Source organism: Falco cherrug, chromosome 13 (genome assembly GCF_023634085.1).
Source record: "Falco cherrug isolate bFalChe1 chromosome 13, bFalChe1.pri, whole genome shotgun sequence".
In the NCBI taxonomy this organism is placed as follows: Eukaryota; Metazoa; Chordata; class Aves; order Falconiformes; family Falconidae; genus Falco; species Falco cherrug.
The window spans coordinates 27,602,998-27,617,681 of record NC_073709.1 but is presented as its reverse complement, the minus strand read 5'-3'; the positions used below and the strand labels follow the sequence as shown (position 1 = coordinate 27,617,681).

At 41.7% G+C, this 14,684-nt stretch overlaps 1 protein-coding gene across 3 annotated transcripts in view; it reads left to right on the top strand.

Moving 5' to 3' along the window:
* Positions 1 to 844: 844 nt before the first annotated feature.
* RAB3GAP2 (RAB3 GTPase activating non-catalytic protein subunit 2) overlaps positions 845 to 14,684 on the top strand; it is a 49,110-nt gene continuing 35,270 nt past the window's right edge. For 2 of the 3 annotated variants that reach the window (XM_055725743.1, XM_055725741.1), the window contains exons 1-3: positions 845 to 1,006; positions 10,027 to 10,094; positions 13,672 to 13,795. In XM_055725743.1, the coding sequence (XP_055581718.1) occupies positions 898 to 1,006; positions 10,027 to 10,094; positions 13,672 to 13,795 (301 nt within the window). In that variant the 5' untranslated portion in view covers positions 845 to 897. The remainder of the gene's footprint in view (positions 1,007 to 10,026; positions 10,095 to 13,671; positions 13,796 to 14,684) is intronic. The other variant, XM_055725742.1, reaches the window with a different exon arrangement.

The window sequence follows — 14,684 nt, the reverse complement described above, 5'->3', positions numbered from 1 at the left end:
TCTCCTTGCCCTAGGGGAGATTTTTTAGGCTGTGGATCAGCTGTCAACACTATACCGATACCGCTCTACAGCAAATCTCGGTCATCACAATCACTTCCGCCACTCAGATGCCTCAGTTTCCACAGAAGGAACAGAAATTGGTCGACATTAAACCAAAACAAAAGCTCTCTATTCAGGCTGAAAGACGGCCTGTCCTCACTACCTGTTAAAGGTGTACCCTAGTCATCCGGGTGACATAGGCCATTAGGGCCCTGCTGGTTTATCGTTAGGCCTGGATGATCAAATTGTGTCAGCACCTCACAGCACCCTCCTTCAGAGCCGGGCCGGCTGGGAAGCTCTCGTGTCTCCCCTGCCAAGCACGCAGTCGCTGGCATCAGTGCCAGTTACTGCCGCTGGCTGCATAGGGAGCTGGCCCTGAGCAGCCCACACAGCACTCGGTGGCTGCTCTTCCTCCCGCCCCTGCCAAGCCCGGGCGGGCCCAGCCGCTCCCCGGTGACGGAAGCAGAGCTGCCCCCGAGGCCGCCATACCCCTCAGGAACGGCGGCGGGAAGCAGCGCCCGCCACCGCCGATCCCGCCTTTGGCAACGGCGAGCAAGCCACGTCGCTGCCCGGCGGGGAGGAACGCGATGCCCGCCCCGCGGCTGCCGCCACCTCCGACCCGGGTCGCTCCTCCCCGGGCCGCGGCAGCCGGCCCCGGGCGAGTGCCTAAGGGACCACGCCGCCCCCGCGGCCACCAGCCGGGAGCCCGGCAGCTCCCGCGGGGGGGGGACAACGAGGGGGGTGGGGGGTGCCTCCCCGCGCCGCGCATGCGCCCTGCGCAGGGCTGCGCGGCGCCGGCCGTGAGGGAAGTGGGCGACCGCTTCCGGGTCGTGCGGCGGCGGCGGCGGCGGCAGCACCATGTCGTGCACCCTCGTCCCCTTCGGCCACTTCCAGGACCTGGAGGCGGCTCGCGACTTCCTGTGCCCTCAGCGCCGCCCGGGCAGCGCCGCGGCCGGCAAGGAGAGCGGTGAGTCCGCCCCTGCGGAGCGGGGCAGCCGGGGGCCCGGCGGGGCCCGGCCCGTGTGGGGGCGGCGGTGGCGGGGCTGCTCCCCGCGGCCCCCTCGGGCCTCCGTGCGGCGGGAGCCTCGCCCCCCCCTCCCCCCGCGCACGGCCGCCGGGGCCTGGCCCCACGGTGCGTGCGCCCCTGCCCGCTGGCCGCAGCGGGGCTGCCTGGCGGCGGGGCCGGGGTGCCGGCTGGGCTCTGGGCTCGCTCCTCCCCGCTTTCCCCGCCGTCCCTGGCCGCCCGGGGCTGTGCCAGTGGCCGGTACCCGCCGGTCGCTCGGCGTCGTTGCTGTGGCAAAGGGTGGGTGTCCTGCTGCAGCTGCTCCAGCTTCGCCTACAAGTTCAGACTTTCCTGCTGTCCGGAATTTCAGGTGTCCGGCCGTTCTCAGCTGTCAGTCCTTATGCTGTAGTGTGTAGGTGAAGCTCTTTGACCACAGACCCAGCGTGCCACAAACTTCGAGGTGAAAGTTTGGAGTTTTCTTGCTTCAGTTGTCTGAAAATGTTCTAGTAAAGTTAACAAACCGTACACATGCAGGATTACCTAATAATGCAAAATGTGCTTAAAGCATACGAAAGCTTTAGCTTGGCACTTAAGAGACAGTCTTACAGCAACTACAGTGTAAAGTTGTGGAGCAGATCTCTGTTGTGTAAGGCAGCGCTGTGTTCTCAACAGAGAAGAAGGACCAACAGATCCATGCTCAGGTCACACTATACAGGCAAATGAAGCACTGCCCGGTGTGTTAGTGCCGTGCCACGTTAACTGTAGTTGGCTAATGTTTTGGCTTTCTGGCAACAGCATGGAAGGGAAGGTTTGAAGAGGTTAGTGAGGATGTTTGTAAAGTCCTCTCAACTGTAAACAAGAGCTATGAGAGAAAACAGCAAGGTGCTTATTTAAAAAACTTAAAAGATTTTGGGGGAATTAAAAGAGAGGGAGATCATAGGATGGTTTGTGGTGGAAGGGGCGTTGACAGTCCATCTAGTCCAACCCCCCTGCCATGGGCAGGGACATCTTTTAACCAGATCTGGTTACTCAAAGCTATGTCCAGTGTGGCATTGAATGCTTTCAATGATGTGACATCTCTAACTTCACTGGGCAACTTGTTCCAGTGTCTCACCGTCTTCATTATAAAAAATGTCTTACTAATATCCAATCTAAATCTACACTCTTTTGTTTTAAACTGTTGGCCCTTGTCCTGTCACTACAGGTCCAGGTAAAAAAAAATGATGCAATAGTTGTGAAAAAGTTTTAAAAGTACACTGTATGGTCAGCTAGTTAACTTTACCACTGAAACTTCTGTATGCATGGTGTTGTACTTCCTTTTTGTGTTTAAGATTGAATGTAATTTACTTTATGGTTGAAATCACTTGGAAGAAAATACTTCTGTGAGGATTTTATACAGCCAGCCTACATTGTGCAAAACTTTGGTAGAAAATGGTTATGTGCTGCTACTGGTGACTTCAATAATTAAAGCTCTGAAAAGTGCATACAGATTCCGTATGGCTGTTCTTTTTGTATTGTCTGTATCTAAAGAAGGGATTCTGGAACCAGTAGTGTCCTGTTAGTGCCTCTTGAATACTGAAGATAAATGCAAAATACTGTAATGTATTTGTGTCTCCAAAAAATTTCTTGCTGAAAGAAATTAAAGTATTTCTCTTGTATTTGGTGGTACATGTGAGAGAAGTTTGTGCAAAATAACTTTTGATTACTTCTGGAGTGGATTTGTCAAATGGCAGCTGTAAAGAGAGAAAATATTTATTATGTTGTAAAACTATAAAAATGATAGAAGCAAAGAGGGTGCATGTACTAAAATGTGCTGTTCTTCCATTTTAATGGGTTGGTTGTATTCTGGGCTATTTTTATATTTGCTCATGTAGTCAACAAGGCAGAGTGTTCTAATCAAGTGTTTTTCAAAATATTTCTCATAGTCTTTGAAATCTTTTGGATATGTGCCTGTATATATATATATATATATATATATATTTTATACCACAGCTGTTTTCACAGTTCAGGATAAATGAGCATAAAAGTAAGCATGTGAGAGTTCCCAAAGTAACTTTTATGTAAGATTATAGATCAGTCATTTTTAAGCAGAATTCCTTAGTGCATTCATCTTTGACAGGGAGAAAACACTTCCACAGCTTGCAGAAGTTGAAATAAGTAAGTTGTGGAGGTATCCTAAGTCAGAGAAAACTGAGTTTGGGTATGCAGAACAGGAGATTCTTTTCCCCTTAGGCTTGTTCCTTCAAGTCTGCTTTGCTGCTGCTGTGTGGCATAACCAACTGAACGGTTCAGCTGCAGCCTTGTTTTGAACTGTGGTTGAGATGAGGTGATACAGATCTTGTGTTACTGCTAGTTTCTTGGCCTTGCGTCCACAGTTACTGCTCTGGTTGAAAATACTTCATTCAGTTTTTCATTCTCTCTTCCCTTTTTTTTTTTTTTTTTTTGCCTACATACTAATCCAGTCCTTTTTCTTTGTAAGCAACTGACTTGTTGCATGGCAGTCCATAATTACTGCCCTTTCTTTTTGATGTGTACCTTGACTTTTACATTGATCACATGGAAGAACTTTTTGCTGTAAGTAAAGTGTAAGTGACGAAGTGTGAGAACAGAAACCAAATCTCTGCTTCTAATGTTGTGCACCAAGGAAAGAAAAAAATTCTGTCCAATCAAGTTTTTGTTTTTGTTTTTTTCTAGTGTACACACATGAAAAAATCCATCTTATTTGCAAAATGTGATAAAACTTCATAAGTGTAACAGAACTTTACCACTAAGAAATTAATGGATATTTAACTGAAAAGAGCAGAAAATTGACCAAAAAAGAGACATAACATTTTCTATAATCTTTATAATTTGAGAAATTTAACTACAATTTAATTAAAGTGATGATGTCTCTGTTCTTCCATTAGAGTCTGAGCTTGAACTGTGTGTTTTAAACCATTTGATAGGCTTGATGACAGCAATTCAGTGGCATAGCCAGGTAGGACTGCTCCTAGCTAAACTTTGGGGGCGTTAAGATGAAATAAAGAAATTGGTACTTTCCTGGTGTGTGGATATTTTTAGGTCTCAAGTGTGCTTATGTCCCATTACCTAAATGAAATTAATAAGAAAAAAAAAACCCCAAAACCAAACTTGCCCTTGGGAGTTCCCAGGCAATGTCACCTGCATCTGTGATGTGAGCTGGTCACTTTAGGGTGGTGTGTGGCACAACACAACTTTGAGATGCTGCTGCTTATTAGGGGGGAAGAAAAAGCTTTCCCCCCTGATTTGGGGGGTTGCCCAGAGCTATGAGTTGTCACTTTGCTGCTTCTTTTTACAGTAGGAACAATGACTTAAGCCTGGCACAGAAACTCTTCTCCAAAATCCAGCCCTGTTAACACTGACAGTGTCCTAAAAAGTGCTCTTGAGCCTAGTTCCTCTAAACCAACATATTTGGAGTTGTGCTTGCACGCTTTGCTTTATCTGGATCAACTAATTAAGTTCAGAAATACAGAAAGCCAAGCTTTTCATTTCAGAATTGCAAACAAGGTTACAAATACATTACAAAATCAAATTCTAGACGGCATTTAGCAGTAGGGTTGTTCTTAACTGTTTCTGTATCCCTCTTACTGAATTTGGTGTGTTCCCATTCTGACAAGCTCTTTTGTGTTGCGTTTTTAATCAGAGTCTCCCTTTCCAGATTGCATTATATACATTTAAGATTCCTTTCAGTTTTCATATAAAATGTCATAAAAATACACTCTCTATCTGAATTGTGTTATACCTGTAATTGTTAATACATTCTGAGTAGTGGGGAAGAATATATGACATGCTCTCAACACACAACAGAATGGTGTCAGAGTACTTTGTCCAAATTACCTTTGCACCTGAGTCTTTTGCTGCTTTAAGCGCCTCCTTTACTGGGTAGACTTCCTTCTTTCTTGCTATAACTTAAGCTGTCACTTGGACCTGAAAGAAAGCTGGAATACGTATGTTTTATATGTAATCGGTTTCATTTCTTCCCTGTGCTATATAGCATCACAAAGCCCCCCTGCCATGGTACCTCAAACTTTGGTTTTGGAGCTGTTAACAACTGTAAGCCATGGGAATTTGCAGCATTACTTGAAAGAATCTTTGTAGTACCTGGGTTACTTTTAATTTGATCATCCTTTATTCTGTTGACAATAATTGTGACCATCTAAAGGAAGAGAAATTGCTCAAGTGGTTCTTTTTCAGATTTGTGAGGTAACTTAGTTTGTAATTATTCCCCCCCACTCCCTTATGGATGTCTGAAGTGATGAGAGAGAACAAGTGTAATACTAGTCTCAAAAGGGGCTTCCTAGTAATGCTGGCAAAATAACCGAATATATTTGTCAGTCCCCATGTTGGAGGAGCTTTGGTAATAGATGGCCTATGATTACTGAAGAGCAAGAAGATGCAAACTATTTCTGGAATTCCTTGGCCTGCAGAGAAAAGAAACTGCTTCTATTTCTTCACTAGTTATGCAATCCAATGGTATCAGAATTGCAGTCAATATACGTGGAAAAAAATCTGAAACTCTTGCACTTCAGTAATAATGCAAGAAGTTATTGCATATTAACTTTATACATTCTTGAAGCATGGATGGGAAACAAGCTGGAAGATCATAAACCTGACAAACAACACAAGTGCCATAACTCTGAATGTCACCCCCTCTCCCTGCCCCCTTCTGTCCCACAGATTTTATTGCTGGGCAGGACATCATATTCCCTTTGGTCAGCTGGGGTCAGATGTCCCCACTCTGCCTTCTCCCAACTTCTTGCATACTCGCAGCCCACTTGCTGCAGGGCAGTGTGAGAAACAGAAAAGGCCTTGACACTCTGTAAGCACTGCTCAGCAACAGCTAAAGCATCAGTGTGCTTGTGTGGCGTGCTTGTGTCATCAAAAATCCAGAACATAGCACCATACCAGCTACTATGAGGAGAATTAACCCTATCCCAGCCAAAACCAGTACATTAGGATATGAAACCAAACTATGCATAGCTTGGTTTTATTTATCTTTTTTATACATACAAGGAGTGTAAATATTAGCTTTTTGGCTGAAGTAACTTGATGTTTATGGCAAATAATCTGAAACATGCTGAGGACAGATTGGTGTGAAGATAAACTTGCCTGTTGTAAAACTATATAACAATGTAGGTAGGAATAGTTTGACCTTTGTTGCTTTGGGGGTCCAGTTTTCAACATGTGCTCTTCTGCCTGGGCAAATACAAGCTTTTCTGGGCAGGCCCGTGCCAAGCATGTCCTGTGGTAGGTAACCTGCTGCGTAGAGCTGGAACGTAGACCTGAGGGCAGGAGGGAAAGGCTTCTGCTGTGTGCCCCAGGTCATCATGCTGCTCTGGGAGGGAGGGCAGTGGCAGTTCTCTGCACTCAGAGTTATATTCTACCATTTGGGGAAGAAGTCTTAGACTGAGTAAAAACATCATTCATATTGAATTTGACCTGTTAAATGCCTATTAGACCTCATTGGTCTAGGTTTGTTGCTAGTGTTTCTCCTCTGTTGTCTTTAAAACAAAACATGCTTATCATTAGATATTGTTCTTTTGTGTATGAAGTTTGATAAATATGCTTGAAATGAATTCTGTTATACATTAACACCAGTGGTGCACACGTGCAGCATTTAAAGCAGCTGTAAAGTTTCGGGTGTGCTGCTGATGGCATTTTAATGCTGTATGCTTCAAATTATAGAGTGAAGTGGTTCTTATAGATGCAGTAGATGAACTTGTGTTTTTGCAGTCTCCCCAGTAAAGCAAAATCTGGAATGTTGCTGCTGCTTTATCGAAGTAGGGAGAACTATTTACTGGACATCTGCTAGTGAGAGATGGAGGTGAATGGAAATGTAGATTTGCACAGGAAAGCTTGACTGTCCCAACAAAGGACTGGAAAAAGTGAAGAAGCTGCAAGTCAAGAACTTTTTAGGGCTTGTTTAGGTATTGGTTACTAGATAACGTATGTGTTCTACAGTTGTTAGTTCTGATCTGTAATGTTACTAAAGGAAATGATGGGGTATTTCTTAAAATCTTCATTGTAAACAGAACTTCAATCCTGTGTCATGTCTCAGTTGAACAACCTTATCAGGTGCCGGTGTGTGGGAAAGCCTCTGCAAACTGACAGCTTCTGTGGCACATTTTGTAATTAATTGGCACGGGTGAATAACTGTTTTGAGTTCAAGTATGACAGGTGTATCCATCTGTTGCTTCTCTGTCCATTGTTTCAGAGGTTGGTTGTCCATTGTTTAATACCTTGCTTCACTAGCCCTTGCGTAGGTGAAATGTCTGAATAATATGGATGAGGAAACATTAATTTTAATTTCTTTTTTAGAAGAGGATTAATGTATGGAAGAAAGGAATGCGTGCAGGGTTTTGAGGAAGACGTGATTAGTGCATGCAGCAGCTGTCTATGCAATGTAGAGGATGGATCTGAAGGAGCAAGCTTGTAAACCCTTGTAAGCATGAGGAGGTGCTGGCTTTGCAGAGCAGGTCACAGTTCTGGAAGATCTCTGCAGCTTCATGAGTGGGGTGGTGCCTCACCATTACCTCATTTTTCCATCCTTTTTGATTTTTCTAGCTTCATCTGAGGAATATGACAACTATGAAAATGTAGCCATTTGCAAAGAGGCAGCAGGAGTCCTCACAGTTGAAGTTTTGTGGTGGGTGTTCAGACTCAGAATTGAAGTGGCCGAGGTTTCTTGGAAAGGTCGGTCTTTTCTGTGCTGTAGGGAAGGCATTGGCCTTACCTGTGTTTCTTGAATATCCTTATGTTTCTCTCTGGACGGTGGCACGCTGACAAATTTCTTTCCTCCGTGAGTTTTATAGGAAGGAGACTTTGTTGCCTTTTGAGATAATAAAATGCAAACAGAAGTAGCATTTTTGTTAGCTATCTTAAATTAAGCATTGAAATTAAGTTACTGTTTTCTTCTTGTGGTTTATATTCAACAGTATTTGCCATAATTTTCCTCTATATATTTGTACACTGGACAATTCCCAAGCCCAAACACAAGATGAGACCGTGACCCTTGGAAGCTTGTTGCTTGTATAGTTGTGCCTGAAATAACTGTGCAGTCAGATCATATTGATGATGACACAGTGACCCTGGCTGACTCACACATTTTATAGATGGTATAAACCTTTCAGTTTTAATAAAGGTTGTTCATGGAGTAGGCGCTTCTGTCTTCTACAGTCTTGTGAAATACCTTCTCAACAACATTGGAGAAAAGTTTCTTTCTTAAGCTAAAATATTTTTTTAAAGTTTTTTTTTCTTTATTATCCATACAAAAGGTGAAAGATAGAATACAGATTTCTGTTTTGTTTTACTGGATTCTGCCTTTGGTGGTAAAGGAACCAGAGTTTTTAGAATAAATAAAATGGGAGTGTTGTTGATAGAAACGTTCTTGTCATACTGTTTGGCCATCCAAAATGGCAAAATCTTCCTTGCTTAAAACTAAATTTAAGCTAACTTGACACATGGCATTTAAACTTCTGAAGGTCAAAGTAGCCATGACATCAGTTATTGAAAAACTTGAAAGAAATTCTTGAAAAGTCTTGAAGTCTTATTGATATTACTGCTTCAGATTTCCTGCTAGTGCCTCTAGATGGAAGTTGGTGCTTGGCTTTTCTACTGAACTACATGACTTACTCAGCGATAGTGGCTTTGAGAATTGTACATCTACTGCTAAATGCCAGTGCAAGATTACCCTTTGTGTAGGCTTTTAAATTCATATCAAATTCTGTATTTTAGGTGAAAGAATTTCAGATGTTTTCTGTATAAAATGAATACATTTTCTCTTGTAAGACAACTGAGAAACAGACCTGACCTTATCAGTCTCCCATCTTCTCAGGTGTTTGAGGTATCTTGTAAGCTTGTGGTTTGACTGAGGTTTCTGAATGACGTAATTGAAATAGATCAGTTTCTTGTTATTTTTCCTCTGTGTTGTCCTGCAAAGGGGTGAATATCCAAGGCCCTTGTGCTCGTTGTCCCCTCAGAGGCCACAGCTTTAGCTGCATTGGGAGTAGTGGTGGGATCTGCATTACACTGGGCTCAGATGTTTTGTTGTCACAGACGGATTTTTATGTACTGTCAACCCCTGTTAAAATAAACTCGTGTTGCTACTGGCTGATCCTGCATTTGACATAAACCAACCAAAATCCACCATTATGGAAAGGAAGATCTTTTACTTAAGTATAGAAATACTGTTTCTCAAAATTTTGCATATATGGTTCTTGTGGTGTGTTACAGGTCTTACGCCAGTTAGTAAAACATCTGGAGGCATATACACAGAGACCTGAAGGGTTGGAGAGAGCCTGCTGTCCCCTTACTTTCCCTCTGTAGCTGCCTAATACGTACAAGATGGGACTTTTGTTGTCTTTGGAGCAGTAATAATTAGATAAACGAAGCTAAAGTTTAAATTTTGCAGTGGGGTCTTACGTCTCTGTACCTGCTGGAGAAAGTTTTTGTCATGGACACATAGGGTTTCCCCACCTTATGCCCTCAGTCTTTGCTTCAGCTTGCTGCGTAAAACTAGAAATATGTCTTAGCTTTCTTGAAATGTCTGTGAGAAACTGAGAAAACTCAAATTTGTTTGAATAACTTGTTAAAGTGCATAGAGGCCCTGTTGAAGGATCAATGGTGTGTTGTACCAGGCACTGTAAGATGTTAGTTACCCAGAGTTGTAGAGAGCGTGTCAAAATTAATTTGACACGGGTGTCATTACACCTGCTTCCAATTTGTACTTAGGAGATTACAGCTTCTGTTACTACTTTTCCATAGTCTTAAAAATTGAAGTAAATACAGAGAAGACGGCCATTTCTACCACTTCATGGTTCTTTCTGTAGAACTCGTTTAGTGTCTGCCATAAACAAAGTAATAATGCATTGGTGGGGAAAGGAAAAACAACCACCAGCAATCCTTTTTGATTGTGTTTTTTGTTGCTTATGCTGTATTCATGTGACATATCTTTTTTTTGCTTAAAGCAGGCAAATCAACAAGCTGGGAAGATGGTGGCTGGGGAGCCTGGGATGAAGCGGAATTACAAGAACCTGTAAGTTCATATATGAGTGTTTGTGGTGGGTTGACCTCGGCTGGATGCCAGGTGCCCACCAAGCTGTTCTGTCACTCCTCTCCTCAGCAGAATGGGGCAGGGGAGAAAACGAGATTAAAAAAAAATCTTGTGGGTCAAGATAAACGCAGTTTAATGAAACGGTGGCAAAATTCCACCTGCACGGAAGCCAAGAAAAACAAAAGATGTTATTCTCTACTTCCCATCAGCAGGTGATATTCGTCTGCTTCCCAGGAAGCAAGGCTTCAGTACACGTAGCAGTTGTTCCAGAAGACAAATGTAAATAACGAATGCCCCCCCCTTACTCCTTCTTTCTCTTAGCTTTTATATCTGAGCAGAATCATACGGTATGGAATGTCACTTTGGGTCAGCTGCCCTGGCTACGTCCCCTCCCAAGGTCTTGCCCACCCCAGCCTACTCTTGCTCCTGAATTGTTTCTAAATATAGCTTGGATGTTACCTATTGTGTTAGTTATTCCTATTCTTGTATTCTGTAGGGCTTTTTTTCTCACTAGAGTATACACACATCTTTGTGTTGCTCCAGCTGGGGACATCTTTTTTGCCCTATAGTTAGCCAGAGACAGTAAGGCATGGTAGTGGAGTTATAATGGTCTACTATGAATGAATACAAATCAGAACCTCCTAAATCATGAACCACTGACACAAGCATCTTTCTAATGATCATGTAGTACTCCTCTTATGTTGTAATGTGCAGATGGTATTACAGCAGGGATCAAATTATGTGTTTAGGATGGGGCAGCACAGTTGCTTTTTAAAGAGTGATAAACATCCTTTTGCCCAACTATTTCAACTAAGAATAATGTGGCTAGTCTAGTATTTTTTGGTGGGGCTGAGACTTCTAGCTACGAGCTGACTTATATAAGTTGTTAGGGAATCTGTGTAGAAATCCTCTGCACCTGAGTGAATCATCTGACCAGAATTGCTTGCCCTGTTAGAGAGAACTAATGGGGTAGATTGAAGAATCCAGACTTCACATTGCTAACCAAACTCTTATATGCTGTATTTATCTCAATATGCTGGAAATATGCCCAAGAAGTTGGGCAGTAGCCTTGTAACTACTTATTTCAGCAGGGAAACAGATTTTTCAGCTGAGATGACAGGTTGAAATGAGCATGATGTTTCCCAGGGATGAATCACTGATGCTGATGTCAGGGCATGACAGGAGTATAAAACCTTTTAAGTAGGATGGGTATGCAGCTCCACTATAATTGCCATGAAATGAGTGTGTTTCTCAGGCCACACCTCTGTTATGTCCTGTAATGTTTATAGCTTCCTTAATGAGGAAAACAAATGCTTTTCTATTTATGTTGTAATTTGATAGAACCAGCGTGTGTTGCTAAGTTGAAATTGTCTTATTTTTCATTCTTTTCTTTAAAATGTCAAACTCTTCTGCTGGGTAGTTCACACCCTTCTTGCTAAAGTCCTCCTCCTTTGCTTACCTGTTTTCCTCCAAAGCTGCTAGTGGTTCCAGGTCAAAGCAGGTCAAAGTCCTTCCTTTTCAGAAGGAAAAAACTCTTATCCACAGCAAACAGGTTGTTCTGTGTAGGAGCATGTAATTATGTGAGTCTGTATGTCTGAACACGCACCAAAATGAGTGCATCAGTCTAGCACAGAGTAGAGAATTGTTAGTACAATATAACAATGAATTCCCTTGTTAAAACTTTTAACTGTTGATTGATTTGCATTATAGCTGGTGTAAAATCCAACTTTTCTTGGAATTACTCAAGTCACCTGGACAATTATCTATATAATGGAACATAGCAACTTTTGAGAAGTCATGGAAAAATTTTTCAAAAAAGAAAATAAAACCCCTTAAAATTTTAAAAGTTTTCTTCCGTGTAAGGTGTCTTAATGGAACTGATTAGCTGTTTTGTAGGTATGACGATGTTGAAATCTTGTCTTAAATGCTAATTTAAATCATTCTGTCTTTCACCTTTTAAAGTAGTTTCTTTTGAGGAATTCAGTGCTTTTCCATTTTAACCCTTAGCTTACTTTTGTCACTAATGTGAGAAGGCCATATTTTATGTCTTTAGATTTCAAGTTGTTTATGCATACAGATAACTATTTAAATACTCTGAGATATAATTTTAATTCCTTTTTATCTTTAAACAAGCCTTTAATTTCTCTTTCTTTTTCCTTGGTTTACAAATCATTACATTAAAAATTAGTACAAGGCTTTTCTTTGAGCTTTGATTTTTGTGTATTTGCACATGATACATTTACCTCTGTCATGGGTATCCTAGAAAACTTCATCACCTTTTTGTAAAGTCTTGAAAAATGGCAATTACTGTGGAAAAATTGTTCCTATAGAACTTGGCATCCATCAACAGACAAAAATGACATGAAAATAGGTTGTCCGCTTGCATAATTCAAGAGATAGCATAGACAAAGGTAGTTAGCAGAATGCTTATAGTGTGCTAATGTAGACCTTATTCTTATGTGCACAAAGTGACTGTTTTTACAGTATAGCCTTGTGAAAGGAATTGAATACAATGAATAGCTGATTAAGAGTATGATATGCAAATTATTCCTACAATTTATGGTGTTTGTGGTTGTTGGTTTTTTTAATCTGCTGGGAGTAAATGCGTATATTTTCAAGTAGACGCAGCTTTACTACAACAGAATACATCACATAGATCAGCAAATGATCACACTGAAGTTGTCAGGTTTTTTATTTGTGTATAGCTGCTTTGAGACACTAGAGGATACAGAAACAATTTGGAGAGCTAGGAGGAGGTGGGATTGGATATGCTGCTATGGAAATGGAGACTGATCAGGGGATGGAGCTAAGGAAGCAGGAGTATCATCTCTGAGAGACCTCGAAGCAGACCACTCAAAACCCATTACCGACTTTCTGCTTTCAAACTATGGTTAGCAGGAGCTAGCTACCTTGTTTGTTCCACAAGCAAATATTTGGCTTGTTGCTCCAAGGAAAAAAGGTGCAATCTTGTTGCTTTTATACTCATGATGGTATCTAAGTTGTTCATTACCCAGCCTTAAACCCTTAACACTTGCCACTTCTTTGTTTGACTTTGTTTCTTTGTAAAGTTCCTTGTGGAAAGCCATGTGATACCTGTTGCGTGGTACATTACAAGGTTTGTAATTTCATGGCTTTAGTGTGAATGGCAGCTTAGCTACTTTCTTCATGTATGTGTACATTTACTTAATGCTGGTCAGTGTATGAGCTTTGATAAATTGTTAATTTATAACGAGAATAATTAAGGAGATTCTATCAAGTCCTTAATAATAACAAAACTTTAAATCTCATTCTTCTAGTGTCTCTGTTGAAAGGAGAAGATTTTGAGGAGTTGAGTTAGTGATGAGTACTTCTTTGTTTTCCATTTTGTAAACACACAGATCAAATTCGTGCAAGGTTGATGCATTTCTCATGGCTTTTCATGCAAATTGGAGCTCTAGTGAGTTGATAAGTAATAGTCAATTCAGTGCTGGTATTGAGGGCAAGCCAAATTGTTGTGAATTTTTCGAGCATTGCTGTGTTTAAAAATTGTTGCACACATTGACTGAAGGTTTACCTGTAGGAAGAAGAGGAATCTAATTCCAAGAGCCAGAGAAATCACTGGCTTCAGGGCTGTGTGTTGTCCTTGTCACCAACAAATGACCTGATGGTAATAGCTAATGAACAGAAAGCAGTCTTTTTAGTGCGTAAGTATACATTCTACTAAGTATATGTGCTAGTATACTTAATAGTAATCAGGACAAGATTTGTCTCCTGCTAACCTAGTCATGCCTTCAAGAAATTTGGAGTGTTTTATAGTACACATCATGCATTTTCTAGGTACTACTCTATTTTGATCTGAGAAAACTATTATATCATGTAGAATTACTATATACTATAACTACCCAGTTGCTTGAGATGCTCAGACATATTGACATTAATTGTGATCAATAAGAAAAACAAAAGTTTTGTGTTCACTTTAGCCATTAAGAAATAAGTGACCTTATTTTTATTTTCCCTTGAAAAAAATAAGCTAACTGAGCCAGTGTCACTTGGAGGAGGGAGTACTGAGGTGGAGTATTTTTGAGATTTCCACCTTTGATAGATAATAATTCTCCATCTTGAAGAATGGGTGACTTTATAGTTTACTCTAAAGTAGGGCTATTGGAACCTTTAAAGGTACCCTTAGTAATATATGAACACTGATCAGCCAGCTGCTGTTCACATGTGTGTTCTTGCCTGGGGTGGTGGTGCTATTTACAGCTGCGGTTGGTGGCACCTGAACGTGATGAAGGGAAACCTCCTGATCTGGGTAGTACTGTGCCATATTAAAACAAAAACAAGCTGTTGAAGCTCAGACTTCATAATTAGGCAGATTGCATTGAGTTGTCATGCTGCATTTGTCATTCCCTGCAAAGTTGTGTGTCCCAAACCCAATGCAGATTAGTTACTTATTTTTCACCAAAGATGATGACATAGCAGTACTCCTCGGAAAGTTCTTATTGGATAAAGAATAAGGAGGTGATTTAGCTCACTTGCTGCAGAACTGCTTCTGCTGAACTGTGCCACAGCAACTGTACCACACAGTGGCAGAAG